General features: G+C 43.6%; 1 protein-coding gene across 1 annotated transcript in view; it reads right to left on the bottom strand.

The window, feature by feature from the left end:
- cfap46 (cilia and flagella associated protein 46) overlaps positions 1 to 24,102 on the bottom strand; it is a 219,090-nt gene that overhangs the window by 57,976 nt on the left and 137,012 nt on the right. Inside the window, exons 38-46 of the mRNA XM_033034743.1 lie at positions 23,523 to 23,723; positions 21,229 to 21,335; positions 19,120 to 19,305; positions 17,370 to 17,505; positions 16,333 to 16,530; positions 13,648 to 13,836; positions 10,119 to 10,316; positions 7,486 to 7,665; positions 5,182 to 5,349 (exon numbers count right to left, since the gene is read on the bottom strand). Of these exons, the coding sequence (XP_032890634.1) occupies positions 5,182 to 5,349; positions 7,486 to 7,665; positions 10,119 to 10,316; positions 13,648 to 13,836; positions 16,333 to 16,530; positions 17,370 to 17,505; positions 19,120 to 19,305; positions 21,229 to 21,335; positions 23,523 to 23,723 (1,563 nt within the window). The remainder of the gene's footprint in view (positions 1 to 5,181; positions 5,350 to 7,485; positions 7,666 to 10,118; positions 10,317 to 13,647; positions 13,837 to 16,332; positions 16,531 to 17,369; positions 17,506 to 19,119; positions 19,306 to 21,228; positions 21,336 to 23,522; positions 23,724 to 24,102) is intronic.

Genomic DNA, 24,102 nt, shown 5'->3' with positions numbered 1-24,102 from the left:
TGATGCCGCCCCCCCCCCCCAGTGGGGGCTACGGGTAGGGAACGGCTGCGTTGGCTAAAGGGATCAGGGGGTATGGAGAGAAGGCAGGTACACCACTCCCCCTACCCCTCCCTCCCTCCCTCCCCACTTTTCCACTTCTCTCCCCCTTCCCCTGCACTCTCCCTCCCCACTCTTTCTCCTCTCTCCCCCACCCCTCTCCCTCTCCCTCCCTCCTCCCCATCTTCCCCATCCCCCCTCCCCCTCATCTCTCTCCCCATCTCTCACCCCCTACCCCGCTCTCCTTTCCCTCCCAAATCTATCCCGTTTCCTCCTCCTCCTCTCCCCATCCCTCCCTGCTTCTCACACCCCCCGCCCCCCGCAAACGCCTATGGGGAAACAGACCCAACGGGTCTGCACTTGGTCTAGTCTATTATTATATAAAACTCTCGCCCCAACCGTCCGACATCCGTCCGGCTGCCTTTCTGCCTTTCGATTCGTTCCCGCCTTGCGATGTCACAATGCCCGATGCTCGCAGACGTCCAATCGCAATGCCCGACGCTCGCAAACGTCCAATCGGAACGGATCCATTTACATGTACGGCTTCCGGCCGCATTTCTTCCTTTGATTCCCTGCAACTCCGAAACCGGATGCAGAATCGCCGACGTCTTTTCCATTTCGGTAGAGATTTCACTTTTCTTTCTAAGTATCCGCTCATCATTACATTTCGTCGTGTTTAAGTACACGTTTTTAATCAAATCCTTCCCCCCCCCCCCAATATTTCAAAGCTAAACTGGCTTCACACCCACAGAAGCTTCACCAGCCCCAGCCCCTGCTGAACGTTCCATCGTGTGATGTCACAATGCCCAATGCTCACATATGTCCAATCGGAATGGATTCATTTACATATGCCTATGCAGGAGCCCCAGCCAATGGTGAACGTTCCATCGTGTGATGTCACAATGCCCAATGCTCAAAGACATCGTTGCCATAGAGAGGAAGTACAGAGAAGGTTCACCAGACTGATTCCTGGGTTGTCAGAACTTTCATATGAAGAAAAACTGGATAGACTCGCCTTGTACTCGCTAGATTTTAGAAGATTAAGGGGGTATCTTATAGAAACGTATAAAATTCTTAAGGGGTTGGACAGGCTAGATGCAGAAAGATTGTTCCGGATGTTGGGGAAGACCAGAACAAGGGGTCAAAGTTTAAGGATAAGGGGGAAAGCAGAATCGCCGACATCTTTTCCATTTCGGTAGAGATTTCACTTTTCTTTCAAAGTATCCGCTCCTCATTACATTTCGTCGTGTTTAAGTACACGTTTTTATTCAATTCCTTCTCCACACCCCCACCCCCCCTCACCCCCCAGTTTTTCAAAAATAAACTGGCTTCTCACCCATACAAGCAGCCATTTCAGTAGACATTTCACTTTCCCTTCCAGCTATCCACTCCTCATTACATTTTGTTATGTTTATGTCCATTTTTCTCATTAAAACCTTCTCCCCCCCCCCCCCCCACTCACTCATTTTGTCGCCTCCTGCTGGCCAGCGACCATAACGGCTGCTGGCGCCCGCAGCACAACCTCAAGCGACGCCATTTAAAAACGGCCTTTAAGGAACGGCTCTACTTCGAGGACCACGTCTCCAGTGGGGACAACGGGTAGGCAACGGCTGCGTTGGGGCATTACACTTTTAAGTCTGTGTGTGTGGGGATGCATCGTGTGTGTGATGCCGCCCCGCCGCCCCCCCCCCATTGCCGAGACGGACCCGACTTCTACGACTTCAAGATACGCTATTTTAAGACGGCTGGCACCCGACTTCGACGACCACGTCTCCCCTGGGGGCTACAGGTAGGGAACGGTCTTTATACACTTTTCCAACTCTGTGTGTGGGGGTGGTTAGTGTGTGTGATGCCGCCCCCTCCCCCCCAGTGGGGGCTACGGGTAGGGAACGGCTGCGTTGGCTAAAGGGATCAGGGGGTATGGAGAGAAGGCAGGTACATCACTCCCCCTACCCCTTCCTCCCTTCCCACTCTTCCACTTCTCTCCCGCTTCCCCTCCACTCTCCCTCCCCACTCTTTTTCCTCTCTCCCCCACCCCTCTCCCTCTCCCTCCCTCCTCCCCATCTTCCCCATCCCCCCTCCACCACATCTCTCTCCTCATCTCTCACCCCCTACCCCGCTCTCCTTTCCCTCCCAAATCTATCCCGTTTCCTCCTCCTCCTCTCCCCTCCCTCCCCTCTTCTCACAACCCCCCCCACCCCCCCCCGCAAACGCCGTTGGGGAAACAGACCCAACGGGTCTGCACTTGGTCTAGTTATTCTATAAAACTCTCGCCCCATCCGTCCGACATCCGTCCGGCTGCCGAGTTCTATGTTTCCCTCTCCGCACCCCTCTCCCTCTCCCACCCATCCCTCTCTCCCCCACCCCCCTTCCCTCTCTACGCCACCCCCTTCCCTCTCTCCACCCGCCCCCTTCCTCCTACCCCTCTGCCCCTCTTCCATCACGCCCCCTACCCCTCTCCTCCTCCCTCCCCACTCTTCCACCTCTCCCCCTTCCCCCTCCACTCTCCATCCCCACTCTTTCCCCTCTCTCCCCCACCCCTCTCCCCCTCCCTCCCTCCTCCCCTACCTCCCCATCCTCCCCCTCATCTCTCTCCCCATCCCCCTCTCTCACCCCCTACCCCGCTCTCCTTTCCCTCCCAAATCTATCCCATTTCCTCCCCCTCCTCTCCCCTCCCTCCCCTCTTCACATCCCCCCTCCCCCCACCTGTGTGTTTTGGGGGTGGTTAATGTGAGTTTGATGCCGCCCCCCCCCCCCCCCCCCCAAAACGCCGTTGGGGAAACAGACCCAACGGGTCTGCACTTGGTCTAGTTAATATATAAAACTCTCGTCCCATCCGTCCGACATCCGTCCGGCTGCCTTTCTGCCTTTCGATTCGTTCCCGCCGTGCGATGTCACAATGCCCGATGCTCGCAGATGTCCAATCGCAATGCCCGACACTTGCAGACGTCCAATCGGAATGGATCCATTTACATGTACGGCTTCCCGCCGCATTTCTTCCTTTGATTCCCTGCAACTCCGAAACCAGACGCAGAATCGCCGACATCTTTTCCATTTCGGTAGAGATTTCACTTTTCTTTCTAAGTATCCGCTCTTCATTACATTTCGTCGTGTTTAGGTACACGTTTTTAATCAAATCCTTCCCCCCCCCCCCCCCCCCAATATTTCAAAAATAAACTGGATTCTCACCCAAAGAATCAGCACCAGCCCCAGCCCCTGGTGAATGTTCCATCGTGTGATATCACAATGCCCGATGTTCACATATGTCCAATCGGAATGGATTCATTTACATATGCCTTTGCAGGAGCCCCAGCCCCTGGTGAACGTTCCATCGTGTGATGTCACACTGCCCAATGCTCAAATACATTGTTACCATAGAGGGAGTACAGAGAAGGTTCACCAGACAGATTCCTGGAATGTCAGGATTTTCAAATGAAGAAAGACTGGATAGGCTCGCCTTGTACTCGGTAGATTTTAGAAGATTGAGGGGGTATCTTATAGAAACGTATAAAATTCTTAAGGGGTTGGACGGGCTAGATGCAAAAAAAATTGTTCCAGATGTTGGGGAAGACCAGAACAAGGGGTCAAAGTTTAAGGATAAGGGGGAAAGCAGAATCGCCGACATATTTTCCATTTCGGTAGAGATTTCACTTTTCTTTCTAAGTATCCGCTCCTCATTACATTTCGTCGTGTTTAAGTGCACGTTTTTAATCAAATCCTTCTCCCCCCCCCCCCCCCCAATATTTCAAAAATAAACTGGCTTCTCACCCATAGAAGCAGCACCAGCCCCAGCCCATGGTGAACGTTCCATCGTGTGATGTCACAATGCCCAATGCTCACAGATGTCCAATCGGAATGGAATCATTTACATATGCCTTTGCAGGAGCACAAGCACTTGGTGAACGTTCCATTGTGTGATTTCACAATGCCCAATGTTCAAATACATTGTTGCCATAGAGGGAGTACAGAGAAGGTTCACCAGACTGATTCCTGGGATGTCAGGACTTTCATATGAAGAAAGACTGGATAGACTCGGCTTGTACTCGGTAAATTTTAGAAGATTGGGGGGGTATCTTATAGAAACGTACACATTTTTTAAGGGGTTGGACAGGCTAGATGCAGGAAGATTGTTCCAGATGTTGGGGAAGTCCAGAACAAGGGGTCACAGTTTAAGGATAAGGGGTAAATCTTTTAGGACCGAGATGAGAAAAACATTTTTCACACAGAGAGTGGTGAATCTCTGGAATTCACTGGCACAGAAGGTAGTTGAGGCCTGTTCATTGGCTGTATTTAAGAGGGAGTTAGATGTGGCCCTTGTGGCTAAAGGGATCAGGGGGTATGGAGAGAAAGCAGGTACAGGACACTGAGTTGGATGATCAGCCACGATCATATTGAATGGTGGTGCAGGCTCGAAGGGCCGAATGGCCTACTCCTGCACTTAATTTCAATGGTTCTATGTTTCCCTCTCCTCACCCCTCTCCCTCTCCCACCCATCCCTCTCTACCCCACCCCCCTTCCCTCTCTACGCCACCCCCTTCCCTCTCTCCACCCGCCCCTTCCTCCTACCCCTCTGTCCCTCTTCCATCACTCCCCCTACCCCTCTCCACCTCCCTCCCCACTCTTCCACCTCTCCCCTTCCCCCTCCACTCTCCCTCCCCACTCTTTCCCCTCTCTCCCCCACCCCTCCCCCTCCCTCCCTCCTCCTCTACCTTCCCCTCCCCCACATCTCTCTCCCCATCCCCCTCTCACCCCCTACCCCGCTCTCCTTTCCCTCCCAAATCTGCCCCGTTTCCTCCACCTCCTCTCCCCTCCCTCCCCTCTTCACATCCCCCCTCCCCCCACCTGTGTGTTTGGGGGGTGGTTAATGTGAGTGTGATGCTGCAGCCCCCCCTCCCCCCCCCCCGTAAAACGCCGTTGGGGAAACAGACCCAATGGTTTCATGGAAGCAATGGTTAATCACATACTCAAAATTCTGCATCCGCTTTTGTTGATGATAAAATTTAATCTTCTTCCATTCATAAAGATAATCCAGCCAAACTGAGGGAAATGACCTTGCCATCCATTTCATATTCAGTGGAAGCAATGCATACTAAAAATAATATTGGATCTTTAGATCTAGTAAACAATTATTTTGAGACACCATACCTTAAAATGTGTGCTAAGTCTTGTATTAACTGTCCTGAGCATATTTTTCATGGTTCCATCCTTCTCCAGTTTTTGTTGAAGATGCAGTAATGCTATAAGCTGGGAACTGCTGGTATCATGTCCAGTCTTTATCAATGCACCTTTTAGCATAATTGATGTTCTGCAACTCTGGAACAATTTCAATTCAAATAAAAAAAAATGTTGACCTAATTTTCAAAAATTCCATTCAAGCCATTTTACAGTAGCACTGAAAATTGTTTGCAAATGTATCTGTTATGCACTTCATTCTGGTTCCCTGTGTTAATATTACACTGCCACAATTATTAAAGTATCAGCATTTTTGCTTTTAACTGGAAGAGGGAAGCACTGAGGTTGAAAAGGTGACACAAAGTCAAAAAATGTTTTACGCTAGATCGGCAGTACTCATCTAAATAAATACGTGACTTTCCAGCAATTTTCTCAGTTAAAAAATATCTTTGGTACCCTCATGGACTAAAATTAAGGTGTGTTGAAAATATAAATTAGCATCTGATAAGAAATCAAATGAGTTCTCTGATACTTCTTTGTTAATCATGAGGAATGGTCATAGAGTCATAGAGTGATACAGCGTGGAAGCAGGCCCTTCGGCCCAACCCGCTCACACCGGCCAACATGTCCCAGCTACATGAGTCCCATCTGCTGGCGTGTGGCCCATATCTCTCTAAACCTGTCCTATCCATGTAGCTGTGAAATTGTTTCTTAAATGTTGCGATAGTTCCTGCCTCAACCATCTCCACTGGCAGCTTTTTCCATACACACACCACCCATTGTGTGAAAACGATACCCCTCAGATTCCTGTTAAATCTTTTCCCCTTCACAGTAAATCTATGTCCTCTGATCCTCAGTTCCCCTATTCTGGGCAAGAGAATCTGTGCGTCTGCCCGATCTATTCCTCTCATCTTAGATGGTTTATTGATTTTGGAGCCTGGTAGCATTGAAGGACAATGGGAATTTTATGGATGACGTTTTGGGTCGAGACCCTTCTTCAGACTGAAACGTCACCCATTCCTTCTCTCCAGAGATGCTGCCTATCCCGCTGTGTTCCTCCAGCATTTTGTATCTACCTTCGATTAAAAGCAGCATCTGCAGTTCTTTCCTACACATGGGAATTTTATCATGGGTCTGAAAGAGCTGAGAAGTGGAGGTAATGTAATGAACGCAATCGAACAATCGCCTAAAAAAATGTGGATTTGAACCCTCAGCTGAGCAAAGTCATTCCTCCCACTGCAAATATTGTTCAGAATGCGACTCTCAGCCTCTAGTCATTTTTTACTTTCATTCTCCATCCCACAAAAATCCATTTGTTGATTGATGAAGTATAGCCTTTATCTACCTTGTTATTTATTTATGGTGCTGCTCCATTTGGCTTTTTTAAGACCAAAAGTGGATGAAACACAGTTAGGAATATTACGACAAATATATTGCCAGTTAGGTTCATGAATTTACTCTCAAGATTAATTTTCCCTGTAAACCTACTAACTCACACCTGACCATTAATTCCTTTAGCTTCACCAATTATTCACTAAGCTAGGGATAATTTAAAATAGCCTATTATTCAACCAACTGGCATTTGCAGGATATGAATATGCAAACTCCAAAAAAACAGCACCTGAGCTGAGAAATTGAACTTGGGTCACAGGAATTGTTAAACAGCTATGCTGCAGTCCGACATTCGACATCGGGAATTTGGTGCGGACACAAAGGATGTCACGTACATTTATTTTCAAATGTTTGGTGAGAATTGTCACAGATTGTCAATGGCCCACATTCAATTTTGAACCCTGGTGCTGTTTGTATGAAGTTTGCACATTCTCTGTTGTGCGGGTTACGTCCAGGGGATCTAGTAATCTCTCACATCCGAATGATCAGCTGGTTGGTAGATTGATTGGCTATGGAACGTCAATTGGCTAATATGAAAGCTGCGACTAGGCTTTCATCTCACCAAGAAATGTCCAATCCAATTTTCTGATTAGCATGATTACACCGGGAAATGACCACAAACACAATCTACCCCCCTCAAAATTCAATATTGGGTTACCCAGTACTTAAAGAAACAGTGCTGCATGACTTAACGCTTATGTTTTAATTTTTACCTCAGCTATTGGTTAAATGATTGACAGTTAAACAATTAAAATTACCACATTCTGAAATAATTCTGGGCATATTAGCCAATGAAACTTATTTTGCAACTAAAATATTACATCCATTCAATCGATGGTTAGAGAAGGTTTGAAACATCTAAATAATTAAAACAAAGAATCATACCTGGTGTAATGCTAAATATTGACCTGCTGAAACTGGGTCAAATTGTCCAAAACATTGAACCATGTTGAAGCTAGCTTCTGCAAGGATGTCTTTAAGATTGCTGTGTAATGCCTGGTTCATTGACTGCAACAAAACCTCACTGGCATGAGCAAGATACACCTGTGCTGAGCTTCGTTCTTTCTGTAAGAAATAGACAATAAATTCCAATGTCGTTCTGTTGAGGAGAATAAATTGAAACAATACAAAACTTCAAAATGAGGCAAAATAATTAGAATATAAAAGTTTAAAGATGAGATGTAGCAAGAGGCTTGTGTGGGCAATAACACCAGCATGGGGCAGATGGAACACACCCTGTCTTACAAAACATTATAAATAATCAGAATAATAACATTCATGCCCACATAATATATTACTGCGCTTTCAAATACGCAAATGTATCACAGACTAAATAAATGGCTGGACCACAAGATGTCAAGTATCCCATTAGGCTGTGGGTAGACATTTTGACTAGAAAGGACTGCGGAACAAATCTGCATTGCGAAAGAAAGCCATGGAGTCAGTAGCTGGCCAGAAAATGTGGGAAAATAGAGTTGTGCTGACACAGAGTTGGTCCTGGACTCAACACGAATAAATAAGAATGTTTTGAGAACTGATATTTTGTGAAGGATATAGCTTTTTGATGAATCGTGACTGATGATTAAAACAATCAAATGATAGAGGCCACTGTGGAATAAGCGAGTTTGGTATTCCGACTGCTCATGCCCGGGTCAAAGGTTACTATGCATAATCATTGCTGAAAACAGTGGAGCTTTGTACAAAGAGACCTTTCGTTTTTTCCAGCTTCGATTCTTCTAGGTAAGAAAATATTGCTTTCAAACTATGAATTACTTGTATTTATTGTTCCTTTGTTAAAAGCTAAGATTATTTTGTCATTTTTATTGCTTTATGCTTGGGTGAGTGAGCGAGTTTGTGCTCGACCGTGGTCGGGGTAGGGCCCGGGTCTCCGGCGCTGCAGGCACTGTTGTGTTGCTGCTGGTCCGCCCCCGTCCCCTCCCGGGTGTCCCATCCGACAGGGATGACCGGAGATGTCGGGCAGGGCTTGTAGCTGGTGAGGGGAGGAGGCGCTGGCTCCGGCTCCCGTGGGGGCCTTTTTCAAGGGCCGTGGCGCGGGTGTGTGTGCGTGCGGTCCCCTGTCTCCCATTCGCATCTGCCCCCTCTCTCTCGCTGTTACTCCCCGCTCTCCCGCTACCTGTTCCTTTGGGGGGGATGAGGAGTTGACCATTTATGGGAAGCTCTCTGGAATAGAGAATTTCATTGCTCATTCGTATTCATTGATGAGGTTGAAGAATTCCACTTCCTTGAAATGAGCAGAATAGTGAAATTCGACTCAAAAACTATCATCGTTGTGTTCCAGTCTGGAATACATTAATTTTCCTATAATGTAACCACACGGCACCCCTGTTCCTCAGATTAAATATATATTTACACATAAAATATGAATAAAGATAAGAATTTATACACGGTGTCTTCAGCCAGCGCTTCGTTCGCTTTTTCTTTATGACCTTTGACAAATCCCAAGATTCCTTGCGTTTTTCGGAATATCAAACTCGCTTATTGAGCCAGCAAGAATAGGAAGGGTTGAATAAACACACAATTATATGGATAAGGGTGGATGTGTGATGAAGAACCTTTCAGGATTATATGGGAGAATGAGCAATTCGATGCATTCAGAAGAGAAACAGATGTGTTTTGTTTGTCCAGTCCTTGAATGAATGGTAACTTAAAATGATTAACTCTAAGTCACAACAAGCTTGGGATGGAGTAAGGAACAGAGTAAACTTGTGAGTAAATTGTGAGAAAAATCATATTAAATTAGGGTTATTAAAGACATTGGTCGTAATAACGCTGGGAACGACCATCGTAAGAAGTAGAAGAGGAGCATGAATTTGAGAAAACTGTAGCCCCGAGTGAAATCAGTCAATTTATTTCACACGGGTAGTATCGGTCTAAGCCATGAGTCTTGTGATCTAGTAAAGTGATAACTTGGAGTAGTAAACCAAATGTAAAGTTATTAGAAGTTAATGTACACATGCATATTTAAGTAACGTGAGTGCTAAAACGTAGTTCAGAGTCTCTTTGTACAATACATCAGTTGATACTTTCAGAGATTATACGGCCAACACAATTATTTGGATCACTATAGCAGAGAAAGGACAGTGATGTAAAATTCACAAAATAGTCTCATTGCTTCTTTAAAGGATGAGCAAAAGCAAGGACTAGAGAAGCTTGTTGTAGAAAGATGATTACTAAAGGGATTATTGTGGTCAAATACCAAGTATTAAAGAATAAAGATAAAATTAATTCAAATAATTACTTAAAAGGAAAAAATACATAATCAGAAAAATAATAATTTACATTCAGAAAAAAATAGATTACAAACTAATATCAATAAGTATATAATTAAATAAAGTGTGATAAATGTCCAGGTGGCACAGTACAGACAAAATTACTGGTTTTATTCAAAATATTACTGACACCGCTGAGATAAGTGTTATATCATATCGGAATGATGAGCTTTAATTAGCTTTTTAATTAACGTTTTTAATTAAGTAGTATATTATGATAATTATTACCTTAATTTGTGTAGCAATTGCAACACATTTAGCTAGCTGCTGGGCTGAAAGCTGCGCACCCACATGCTCATTTTCTGATTCGATGTGTTCATTCTCACCCCGAGTTGTGAGTTGTAAATCTGTCTGGTCATAGTTTGATACAGCTTTTTCATTTCCTTCTCTGGATTTAACTTCCTTTGACCGCCCATTTTTATTGCCCTATTTAAGATATGAACATTAACAAAAACAATATCTGCAAAGCCATGCAACCAGTGATATTAACTAATAGTTCTACAACAGATCCATTCCCATTGAAGACTGGTGTCATGAAGGAAACCCTATTGCCCCAACACTTTCTTGGCACAATTTCTCCAATAAGCATCCCTGAGGAGTGGAGCTAATAATCATAACTAATAGGAAGCTGCTCAAACTACGCAACTACATTCTAGAACCAAAGCTGAGTGGTTGAGTTGCTGATGTTCATGAGGATTCCAACAGTGCATGGTTAGAATATGAGCTCTAAGTAATTCATTCAGTAAAGCATCAAAGAGGACCATCGTGTCTGAAGAAGGGTCTCATCCTGAAGAGTCACCTATCAACATTCTACAGAGATACTGGCTGACCTGCTGAGTTCGTCCAGAACTTTGTGTCTATTTGTGTAAGCCGGTATCTGCAGTTCCTTGTTTCTGCATCCAAGAGGATGGGCTTTTCACTCAACATTTGCAAATCAAAGGTCCTCTACCAATCTGCCCCCTCTGCACCACTCTGGGAATGATGGTTCATGAGACTCTAGACTCTTGATCACTTCCTCTATAATGGAAGTCACTGGTGGTGAAGGTTGACATCAAAGATAAAATGCAGCACCATCCTCAAAGCATTAGCACGCTCTTTGATCAAAATGTCAGACATAGCACAATATACATGGCGTTCCAGGTAGCAAAGACATGCTTCTGAGAATTGGACAATCAACTACTAGCATTTCTAGGCACAGGAAAAGTATCACAAATACTGTCTCTGTAATTCCTTCAAATTCATTGGCAAGACAAACAAACCAATGTCAGTATTATCTCCCAGAATATTACCCTAGTTATGCTCAGCGGGGGCATCAGGTACATGCTTGATATCAGATTTCAAAAACAATTTTCCTGACCATTGTCATAGCAGGTGTTCTTTAGGTGTACAGAGAAAAAGATCCAGAGACTTGCTCAAAATCTCCTTGAAGAAATGCGATGTCCCACAACGTCATAGAAATCTGTGGCCAATGATTGCTCAAAGTGCAGATAAAACATATAGGATAGGTCTGAGACTATGCATCAGCATGCACCCACATCCTCTGCATAAGTGGCAAATGAGCACACTACATCATAAACCACCAATATCAATGATTTGAATGTAAATGTAGATGGATTGGTTAGTAAGTTTGTAAAGGAAACCAAGATTGCTGGTGTCACTATGAAGGCTATCAAAGTATACAGTGGAATATAGATCAGCCACAGAAATAGACAGATAAATGGCAGATGTGTGTATCAGCCCAAGTGTCATACAGTCATAGATGCACATAGCACAGGAACAGGCCATTTGGCCTAACTCGTCCCTGCTGACAAAAGTGCCCCATCTAAGATAATCCCATTTGCCTGCATTTGGCCCATATCGTTCTGCACCTTTCCTATCCATTTCTGTGTCTAGTGCTTACCTCAACTACAGCCCCCGCCCCCCCCCCCCCCCCCGCAGTTAATTCTATATTCCCACTATCTTCCAAAGGAAACATTTGCCCCTCAGATTCCTATTCAATCTTGCCCCTCTCAACAAATATATGCCCACTAGCTCTTGATTCCCCTGTCCTGAGTAAAATACTCTTGCATTCACCCTATCTAATACCCTCATGATTTTATACACCTCTATATGATCACCCCTCAGCCCCCTGTGCTGCAAGGAATGTAGTCCTATCTTGCCCAACCTTTCCCTGTAGCTCAGGCCTATGAGTCCTGGCAACATAAATATTCTCTGCACTCTTTACAGCCTACTTACAAGTGTCTGCATAACAGAAGTGCCCTCATTATGTTCCACCAAACGTTCAGTTAAATCTTGAGCTTCATTTTGCCTTGTGTAGGATGGTTGAACGGTGTCAATACAGATGTGGCATCACCCCCCCCCCCCCCCCCCTCCCCCTGCTGCTTAAACAATGCATGTGTTATAAGTTTAAGAAGGAACTGCAGATGTTGGAAAATTAAAGGTAGACAAAAATGCTGGAGAAACTCAGCGGATGAGGCAGCATCTATAGAGCGAAGAAAATAGGCGTTGTTTTGGATCGAGACCCGAAACGTCGCCTATTTCCTTTGCCACATAGATGCTGCCTCACTCGCTGAGGTTCTCCAGCATTTTTGTCTACCATGTGTTATAAGAATAGCTGTCTTCAGAACCAAATAGAGCAACTAGTCCTTCAGCCATTTCTTGGGGAATACCTTTACTGCTGCATAATTGAATCCAGAACATTCTCGGCACCACACCGTACACATCTGTCTGGTGGCTATAATTATTGTGATAATGATAAAATGATTTCCCCTGTAAGTGGGAGCCAAAGTTCTCATAATAAGTACGACCAAACATGTTCCCAAAGGCAGACACAAAAACCAGAGTAACTCAGCGGGACAAGCAGCATCCCTGGAGGGAAGGAATAGGTGGTGTTTCAGGTTGAGATCCTTCATCAGACTGAAGAAGGGTCTTGACCTGAAACACCACCCATTCCTTCCCTCTAGAGATGCCGCCTGTCCTGCTGAGTTACTCCAGCTTTTTGTGTCTAACTTTGGTTTAAACCAGCAACTCCAGTTCCTTCGTACACATGTTACCAAAGGCATTTTTAACCCAGTTAAAAGAGACTGAGATGTGTTTTAATCTCGGTGTTTAAAAATATGAGGACTATACTGGGTGAACATGGAAGGTCATTTTTTGTTAGAGGAGACATTGATAACTAGCTTTGTTTCATGGTAACTGGTACATTGGTTAGCATCAGCAGAGAGGAAAAATAATATTCATCTAAGAGATAATGGTCTCAAAATTGTTGCCATTGAAGGCAGAAACGCACATATTTAAAAAATACATGTGCGGATATCTAGAAATCGGTAACTCCAAGGGCAATGGATGGAACTGGTAAATGCCTCTCTTCTGCCTACTACAATCAATCTGATGAAGGATCCCATCCCAAAATGTCACCTATCCATTCCTTCCACTGATGCCGGCTGATCCACTGAGGTACTCCAGCATACTGTGTTTTACTTCCCTTCACAGAGATGGATATGATAGGCTGAATGGCATTCTTCAGTGCTGTAAACTTAACAGAATCTACTTGAAATGAATGTAACATTAGGCCATGCTAAAATGTCCAGCCGCACTTTCCATTCCTAACCCATTTGTTAAGATATCCTGCAATAAATGATCTCTGCAAATTATTCTCTGAAATGTACTAGTTGAACAAATAGATATAACAGCCACATCTTTATTATCATATTATAATGAGAGGAAAATGCACAATATTATGAAACAGAAATCTTACCAGCGTTTCTTGAACCCAGACAAAGCCTGGATTAATAGGGTCTTTTTGAACAGCCAACAAACGGAGACATTTGCCGGTCAAATACAGACACTTGGCTCTAAGTTCTTCAGAACCACTGCAAAGGCTATGTGCACTGTGTAGCTGAGAAAAAGCTTTTTGTCCTAATGACCTAGCAATGGTCACCCATTCCTGCACAAAAACAAAAGTTGGGGAAAGATTTTAATTTACAAAAAGCTAACATTAGTGTTTGAGATTTTTAGCTCCAACATCTGCAGTTTCTTCTCAAACACAGCTCCGCGATGTTGAAGCAGCAGGCCCAACATTCAAACGGCGATCCAGGTAGGCATCGCCCGCTCCGCGGTGAATCCAGTACTGCACCGCTGCTGAAGGGGGGAGAGAGGAGGGGGGGGAGAGGGAGGTTGGTGGGGAGAGAGGGGGCTGGAGGTAGTGGGTTGGAGGGGGCAGAGTGGGGAGGGGGGGCAAAGGAGGGATGGGAGGGAGAGAGAGGAGGGAGGGGAGGGGGGAGAGGAGGGGGCGGGGAGAGAAAGTAGAGGGGGAGAGAGTGGGGATAGAGTAGGGGTAGAAGGTGAGGGGAGGGGAGAGAGGGGGGAAAGAGGAGGGGGGTAGAGAGGAGGGGGGGAACTGAGCTACTGGGCGGCTGGGCTTTGGGCGGGGCATTTCTCAGGTTGGCCGTCGAATTATGCAGGGGGGGGGGCACGTAATTCGATGCTCGTGGAAAACAGTGGCCAACAGGCTGCGCCTTGAAAAATCTACGCAGCTCCTCTCTCCCCCCTCCTCTCTCCCCCCTCCTTTCTCCCCCTCCTCTCTATTCTCCCTCCCCTCCCCCATCTACCCCTCTCCCTCCCCCCTCCTATCTCCCCCCCCTCTCTCCTCCCTTCCCCCCTCTTCCCCACTTCCCCCCCTCCTCTCTCCCCCTTCTCTCTCCCCCTCCCCCTCCACCCCACCTCCACCCCCCTCCACCCCTTCCTCCTCTCCCCTCCCCCTCCCTCCCCCCCCTCCCCACCCCTGTGTGTGGGGGAGTTAGTGTGTGTGTGATGCCGCAGGACCCCCCACCCCCCCTGCAACGGGGGGACGGGTCCCAACAGACACCCTTGGTCTAGTATATTAATAAAATCAATCATAGAGCATTGCTTAAGTTTTAAACACAGACGATTACATACGGAAACAATTAAAGCAAATGAAACGTTGGACATTATGGCAAGGTTGAAGTACAAAAGTTAGAAAATATTGCTACAACTGTACAGATTCTTGGTGAGCCCACACCTGGAGTAATGCATGTAGTTTCAGTCTCCTTTTTTAAGGAATGATATACAGTACTTAACATCAAAATGGTGTAATGAAGGCTCCGTGGACAGATTCATACAATGAGGGAGCTGTCTAATAAAGAATGATTGAGCAGCATGGACTGATATTCACTGGATTTTAGAAGGAAGGGAATGGAGTTTATTGAAAGTTGTAACAAGAGTAAATTCTGTAACAATATAACCCCCGGTCGGAAAATTTTACACCAGTGGATATGAATAATGAGCTAGCCATTTAGATTGATTAGTAGGACTGGAAGTTACAATCCCTACTATTTCACTACAATTGACATTCTTGGGTATGACCACTAGGTGAATTTGCTAACAATCAGACGCATCTTCAGTTGTGTACCTCAACGTCACAGGGTGTTTCGGCCTTTTATCACAAGACAAGGCCCACCGCAGGTTGATCAGACCTGGGTGTGTGTCTTATTGTTAGCCTCTAGATGGTCACGTGGCAGCCCAGACAGCATCTTTCCTCTTCAGCCAGTGACTGCTCCATTCGGCAGCATTGACTAGTTCTTTTATTGCCCTCCTTTGTGCCTGCCATTTGACTCCTACTTCCCTCAGGAGCCTTGCGGTGGAACTGGCTACAAAGCCCCATGCACCCCACCTCCACTGGACACACCCTTACACTCCAACCTCTCTCCTCTGCCTCTGCTGCAAGGTTTGAATATCACCGTTTGAATATGAGATGAGAAGTTATTTTTGTTTCTCATGGTTCTGAACCTTTGGACCTCTCTAACTCAGAGGGATGTAGATACTCACAATACATACATTCAAGCCTGAACTTTGAATTTTTTTGGGGGAAAAGAGCGAAATGGAGGATTAGGTGGATCAGTCAAAAATTGCAAATCAAAAAGACCAGATCGGCCATAATTACGAAGAGAGCAAGTCCTGCAAGTCCAACACCTGCTTCTTATATCAAAATGAATCAGTCTTATTTAGTTTGCAAATACTGAAAACTAGCATTATATTTGAAAGTACTTGGCATATTATTTATATAATCATTCAATTTCTAATTCCTAGTTCCGAATTTTTGGTACACAGATAAATATATTTTGTATAAAATCATTACTGCCTAACATCATTCAAAAATTGTGAATTGATAACCTCAGAAAAGCAATTGCTGTATTTCTCAGTGTAAAATTGTTTGCTCAATATTTAGCTAAACTCCAAAGTATATTAAAAAAAATCAATGTATCATCAGCCATGGATTTAATTTAAAATTGACCACATCAAGCATTGCAGGAATGTCAGGCAGGATAATATGAACTGTAATAACAAGGAACTGCAGATGCTGGGTTATACCTAATAATATAATAATATAAACTAATATAAATATAAACCGTTCTTAAATTACCTTTTCAATTGGTGTGTAATCGGGTGTGGAACTAACAAATTCCTCTACAATTAGTTGTAGCAGTCCTTTTCCTTTTGCTGTTTCTGCTTCTATTTTGTCATTTAAAGTTACCATTTCAATCATATCCAAAATTAATTGTACAAAAATTAACTTGAGGGAGGTCAGCTTCCTCATTAGAGGCAAAGTTAAACCTGTCATCTGAAAATAAGCATTAACAAAAAAATGTTAAGAAAATAAAAGCAAAATTCTGTGACTCAAGTTTGTATGGCATCTTGAAAGAACATAAAATTATTGCAATGCAAGCCAATGACCATATTAGTTAAAGTTCTGCTGCTACAATATTCTGCAATGCACATGCACCAGAGTTTAGGGTAATGGGCTTGTCCCACTTAGGCGCTTTTTCAGACAACTGCCAGCGACTGCTTCCTTCACCAGCCCGCTATGCAGGCGGGGGAGAGGGCAAGCGGGGGCAGCACTGTCTGAGTGAAATTCACATCGAAGCCAATGTGATACAGACACACACCGCAATGAACAGGAAAGTTGGCGCTGTGATTTTGACGGTGAACGCACAGTGCACAGGAAGGGTCACGTCAGTCCTTTAAAAGAGGGGTGGAGAGGGGGGGAGGAGTGGAGACAACTTTTAAGAAGCCAGAGATACATAGCTGTGAAGCTCGGCGGACATTAACATTACCGGTCGGTTATCCTTGGTTCTGAAAACTTTTTTTTTTGCATTTTGTATCCGCACAGGAAGGGTCACGTCAGTCCTTTAAAAGAGGGGTGGAGAGGGGGGGAGGAGTGGAGACAACTTTTAAGAAGCCAGAGATACATAGCTGTGAAGCTCGGCGGACATTAACATTACCGGTCGGTTATCCTTGGTTCTGAAAACTTTTTTTTTTGCATTTTGTATCCAGAGAAATATAGTTATTTAGTAACAACTTCATTATTCAAGATAGATCTATAGTTTTTGCCACATAGCCATTTATATTGTTGAGGTTGATGTTGTATATTTTTGTTTTCTAAATGTGTAGATATTTTACCGTTCTGAGGGGTAACAAGCTCATCAAGTCACAGAGTGCATCCTCCTCAATCAAGATGGCCTTTTGTATTAGTGCATATGCATCCAGCAGTCGACTATATTTTATCTCATTTTCTTCACTGCATTTAGCAATGAGGCTTTAAGAAAAGAAAGTTGCAAAAACCAGGATTCAGATTTTTAAAAACATCTTTGATCTAATATTAAGTATTCTGTTACTCCCACTTCCCTCTCAATAAAGGGAATTTATAACATGCAAACGAAAACATGTACTGATCAGAGGGGAAATGAGGCATTGTTATTGTCATGAAAATATGGAGGTGTAAAACCCCTGTCTCACGCTGCGAGTCGACACACAAGTGACCCCGAGTTTAAAACAAATTAAACTCATGGTAATCACGTACAATTAACGTAGCGGGAACGTCGGAACTCATCGACGCAACTTAGCGACTCGTGGCGCTAACGGCAGGTACCCGGGAAACTTGTTAACTCTTGAAAAACTTTAAACATGACAGACAGGGTGGCGACAGGGGGTGGCCAACAATGAGATGGAGAAAGACAGAAACACCGACAATAGTGCATGATCTCTCTCGCGTTATGGCGGGTGATTGTCGCATGCCCGCTGTTTCAGACGCTAAAGCCTTGGGATCGTTGCCCTTCGTGTTGGCGTGGAGGGGGAGGGGGGTATTGTGCTGTTTGATCGCCCCCTGCTATTCCAGGGACAGGGAGACACAGCGGCTTTTGAGACTGGTGGACAATCACTATCAAAGTGTCTGCCCACACAGTCAGTACACTTCTCCTACACTTGTCTCCCATACTAAGTCACTCCAACAGCCCCTTTCCTCCCCCCACTCACCTCCCCCCCTCCTCCCCCCTCCCCCACCTTTCCCTCCCAACTCCAGTCCCGTCCCGACCCGACCCCCTGGGAAACTGAAGGGAGCGACAATCAACCGTCACGGATACAAATAATGTCAAACACAAGAAAGGGCAGATGCTGGTTGACAAAAAGTGAACACACAGTGCTGGAGTAACACAAAGACGCAGCAGAATTTTGGAAACGTCATCCCGTCCCCCATTCCTTCTCTCCAGAGATGCTGCCTGTCCCGCTGAGTGACCATACTGAGGGAATTCCCACGTATATGAAGCAGAGAGAAACGCTCTGGCACTGGACGGTGCGCATTTTCCCTTTGTAGGTCATATCAATAGATGCGGCCATGCTGAATTCTATCTTTAACTCAAAGGCGCAGGATGGAGCTGTCTTCTTTAACACTGTTGCTTCGCTGCCACCGCCTCCTTGCTGCACAATGGCAGCGGGTGTGGGGCCGAGATCCTGCCTAGTTTTTTTAAGTTCAGAAATTGAATAACTTTCAATACTGGATCAGAATATACTTACTGTATGAGATGCTGTCCAGCTCCTCTATTTGATACTTAAAACAGGCCTTCATTCACGGTTGGCTCAAGAGTAACTCGGGAGAGGAACTTAGTAACTAGGGAGAGGAACTTGGTGCATCGCAGAAATGAGAAGTAAACGGCAAACTTAGACATACACGTGCAAACTCGTTTAAACTCGTGAACATTAACTTGGAATCTCGTAGACAACCACGAGTGTGATTTTTTCTTTCACTCGGGATCACTCGTGGGTGGACTCGCACCGTGAGACAGGGCCGTAAATTGTACAAAAAATAAAGCAATTGTGGGAGCTATTTTCCTCATTTGTATTTAAAATATATTAAATTGCAGAAAAGTAAACATACGTCAGTATACCAACATGTTCTGTCATCAAATCCACTGATTCCTCCCTGTATCCATGTTGTGTCATCATAATGTTTGAATACTGCTCCAATTTAGCACATGTTGAAACCAGCTTTTCTATCATCTCTGGTTTCTTTAAATTAGTATTACCCAATGCTTTCAATGACTCTATTTCAATGGAAGTCAACCTACAACAGAAAAACTAATATGATGAACAACATACACTGCACTTATTTAATAGATAGTGTTGAAAAGAAAAGAGATGTAATTGGAAACATATATCCTCAGGTATTCAAACAAATCAACTAAAATAACATAACAAGCATATTGCATGCAGTTTGATTTTAACCATCTGGGCAATAATTTGGTGAATGGGAACAGACACAGACCACCACATACCATTAACCCAGCCATCCACCACCATTGTCACTGCTAGAGTACAACCCCCTCCCCTCTACCCCTCCTCCCTCTTCCTTCCCCTCTTTCCCACAGATCATTACGTATATCCATGTCTTTTATCCTCTCTCTCCTTATCTGGGAAGTTCAGATTTAATTTGTCTCCTTTTATTTACACACGTTTCAAGCATGTCTGATGATTCATTAGCCTTCACCACCCTCTTACAGTTGCCCTCTATGTACAACATGTTTTACCTCTAACTTTTCCAACTCTGATGAAATATAATCAACATGAAAAGTTATTTCTGTTTCTCTCCCTATACATGCTCACTCATCAGCTAAACATCCCCAGCAATTTCTTTAATATTTTGATGTCTAACTTTTGCAGTATTTTGTTTTTGGAGTCATGTTAAAGTTTGATGCTAGCTGCTGTTAGTTTTGAGGGAATAAATGCAGGAAGCTGGAGCTGCATGGGATTAGAAGTCAGTGAATTATGAGGCAGCAGTCTTAACCTTATAAAATGTGCCTTCAATCTTTAAATGACAAAGATTGGTGTTAAGTGGCGGCAAACAGTGTCACCACAGAGGAAGTGAGCAAATTACTAAAAAAACTTAAGCCATTAAAAAAATATTCAGCCAGTTAAATAAAGCCATAAGGCGTCGTCTAAGAAGATGTAGCTTGAATTAATTTTAATGCAAAAATGGGTATAATGTCACGTTCTCTAGATTGAGAGATGGGGAGAAGTTTGGCTCTTTAAGAGTTTTAAACAGAAATGAGAAAACATCAGAAGACTCTAGTGTGAATGTAGGTGGCATGGTTGGCAAGATTGCAGATGACACGAATATTGGTGATATAGTGGACATCAAAGAGGGTCATTCACGATTACAATGGGATCTTGATCAACTAAGCCAAATGCTGAGGAATGGTAGATGTTGTTTAATTCGGATAAACGCGAGTTGTTACATTTTGGTCGGACAAAGCAAGGCAGGACTTACACAGTAAATGGTAGAGGCCTGGGAAATGTACAACAGAGAGATCTAGGGGTACAGGTACATTGTTCCATGAAGATGGCAACACAGGTAGACGGAGTGGTGAAGAAGGCATTAGGCATGCTTACGTACATCGGTTAGAGTACAGAGTACAGGAGTTTGGACATCATGTTACAATTATACAAAATGTTGGCATGGTCAACATGGCAATTTTATAGGAAAACTGTCATTTAATTGGAAATAATTTATAAGGATGTTACTGGGTCTGGAGGGTTTGAGTAAATGGAGAGGCTATGTCTTTCTTCCCTGGTGCGTAAGAGGCTGAGGGGTTGATTTACCGAGGTACATAATATCATGAGGGCATCGATAAGGTGAAAAGCTGCAGTGTTTTCCCAAAGTAGGAGACTCTAAAACTAGAGGGATTAGATTTAGATGAGAGAGGATATTTTAAAAGGGACCTGAGCGGCAACTTTTTCGCACAGAGGGTGTTGCATAAATGAAACAACCAGAGAAAGTGCTAAAGACGGGTGTAATTACGACATTTAAAATATATTTAGACAAGTATACAGAAAGGTTTGGTGGGATATGGGACAGGTGCAAGAAATTAGGACTAGCTTGGTTAAGCAGCTGTCTGCATGGACGAGTTGGCACAAAGGGCCAGTTTCCATGCTATTAGCTCTATTATACCATCGGTGACACTTCACAACTATTGTCTTTGCACTATACCTGGTTTCCATTGAAGTTATCATAAATTCAATAACTGAAGCTCGATTTGGTGTTTCTTCTGAAGCAGTCTTGAATCTGGAAATTCCCTGTTGTAAGATCCTGCAAGCCTGGAAATGTAGCAATTCATGATAATATGATAAATATTAATATGGTAAGTGCAGCTTACCTTTAAGCAAGATTTTAAATTTACCCTTGATTTTGGATGTTGACACAATATTATATCAAATTTTCTGAACATCTTATAAACTTGACAGAAGGTTGGAGGACAGTTAGAAATACACATAGGTAAACACATAAACATACACACCCGGACAGATAGACATGGCAGACAAACAAATAAATCTTGCAAATATCAATGCTGGACAGTTAAGATTGGTCGATGTGGCAAACTGTCTAATTTAAGGCTCCAAAGATTTTCCAAGCGTAGCAGTTTAGTTCACAGATACAGAGCGGAAACAGGCCTTTAGGCCCACCAAGTACTCACCAACCAGCGATCCATGCACATTAACAGTATCCTACACACAATCGGGCCAGTTTTACATTGATACCAATCCAAATATCCTACAAACCTGTATATCCTTGGCGTGTAGGAGGAAACCAAAGATATTGGAGAAAACCCACATGGTCACGGGGAGAACATACTTATGAATGTACATTTCATAGTAATAAATGATGGAAAATAAGGACCAACCTCTATCTTCCTTTCACTTCTTCTTTCAAAAGTGACATACAAATACACATTGTACAAATCACAATTAAAAGGACATTCTTCTCTAAAACAGGCACAGCTTTTCTAAAAAATCGGAACAAACAGATTGTGGCAGGACTCTAAAATGTCCAGCCAAGAATGAGACGGGAGATGAAGTTTGTCCAAGTCCAATAAATCTTTATTGTTAGCTACAATACAGCTCCCTGCTACCACAACCAAGGCATGGGCGTTCCCGACCTTAAATACTCCCCAGGGGAGCCCCGTGACCTGCACCTCCTGTCACCAAGACACGTGACTCCCCCCTACAGAGCCGAGGGTTCGCACTGTGCGTGGCTCACCACCAGGGGCCACCACAAGATATTCTTTCTCACACGTCCTTTCCAAGTGACGAGCAGCAAAATTAATGCTAACGCTTCAGCCATCAAAAGCATGAGATTAATGATAAAATTACTTAATATGTTTTCCAATGAATTCTCCAGACCAATATTTATTGTCTGTCTGGTGTAGCTGGACTCCTGAGATTGTGTGGCCCTGGTTCTGGAATTTAGTTAGTGTAAGACATTGCTTTCTATTAGTTCTGAAGATTACGTTCACTCCTTGGGGAACTTTTTTGCAGATAAGATACAACATTGCAACAAGAAAGATTGGGAAAAGTGTTGGGGGCAAAGATCTATCCTTGTTTAAAAACAACCATCACTGAGACTGGCTCTGTTGTAGACCCATTGATTAGTGTCAAGTCTCTTGAGCCATCAGGGAAGAAATGTAAAATGGATATGAATTTCTGAGCCAATACCTTTTGAGAATAGTATTCTGCAAGATGTACTAATTGATGAAGTCAAAAAACACATTTGATGGATGCTGCTGCATGTAACATTTTGTTTTGGAGTTGTTGCATGTTGCTGATCATATCCACTTTACCTCTAGATTAATGTAACCACGCCATGATTCAAGAATTAGCTCTTCATGCAGAGGCACTTCAGAACCCTGGCAGTTATGTACCCTGTGGCACATAGCAGGGAATCCCCACAACTTTGTAAAGCTGGGTTCAATTCTGACCTCCGGTACTGTTTACATAGACCGTGTGTATTTCTCCTAGTACCGTGTAGGTTTCATTTGGTTGCTCGGGGTAACAAACATATGTCAGATGGCAGATTAATAGGTCATTTAAATTGCTACAGATACCTTGGTAACTGCTAGATTCTATACTGAGATAATGAGAATGTGAGGTCAATAAGTGTAGGGTTCAGTGTAGGGTTACTGCAAATGGGCATCTGATAGCTGTTGCAAACTCAATTGGCTGAAAGGGTCTGCAGTATTTACATTCTATTTGACTGGATATAACTCTATTATATAACTCTATGTAGTCATCAAGGCTGGACTGTTGTCACCAAATCCAGGTGTTTGAAAGTAAACTCCTACCACCAAAATAAAAATAGCAATGTTCGTTCCTTTTGAGTCCATGGTGGTACAAAATTGTATACAAAGGTATTATCTATTTTACAATAATTAAAGTCTGAATTGTTTCATTAGTGCTTCTTCTTATTAATCAGTTTCTTGCAGAATGGGACTAACATTGTTTCCTCACCTGTTCCTTCGAATCCTCGAGATTCTCTCCAAGAATTGCATTTACCAAACAGGTAATAACATCATACCAGAAGTATTCATTTCCTCCTATGCTTTGAGCTTCTTCCAAGAGCAGTTTAGCCTGACCAAAATTCCTTTCATAATTAGCAAGAACTGCAAGAAGATAAAATATTTTTGCCAAAGAATCTTCTTGTTCAAGTTCCTAGTTTAAAAGATAAAACAGAAAAAGGAAGTTATATCCAAAAATGTTCATAGTTTAACGAGAATTAAGAGTGGAAATTGCTGATAATTCAACATATAAGAAACTGTATTAAATAATCAAATAAACATGGGTAGTTACAAACATAAGTGTAAGAAATAAGAGTAAGAGCAAATGAAAAGACTCCTCAAGATTGTTCTATCTTTTAGTAAGATCATGACTGATGTTTGACCACAAAACTTACTATACAACCTAATTCACAAACCATTTGTTATGTGCATAGTATCCAAGCTGTGGTTCAACTGGCATTGTATACACGACTCACTATCATGAATTCCATACTGTTTTACAAAGACTAATGGTAGAAAATAATCCCACGTGC

This window comes from Amblyraja radiata, chromosome 15 (genome assembly GCF_010909765.2).
Source record: "Amblyraja radiata isolate CabotCenter1 chromosome 15, sAmbRad1.1.pri, whole genome shotgun sequence".
Classification (NCBI taxonomy): domain Eukaryota; kingdom Metazoa; phylum Chordata; class Chondrichthyes; order Rajiformes; family Rajidae; genus Amblyraja; species Amblyraja radiata.
This window is presented reverse-complemented; position numbering and strand designations above follow the sequence as displayed.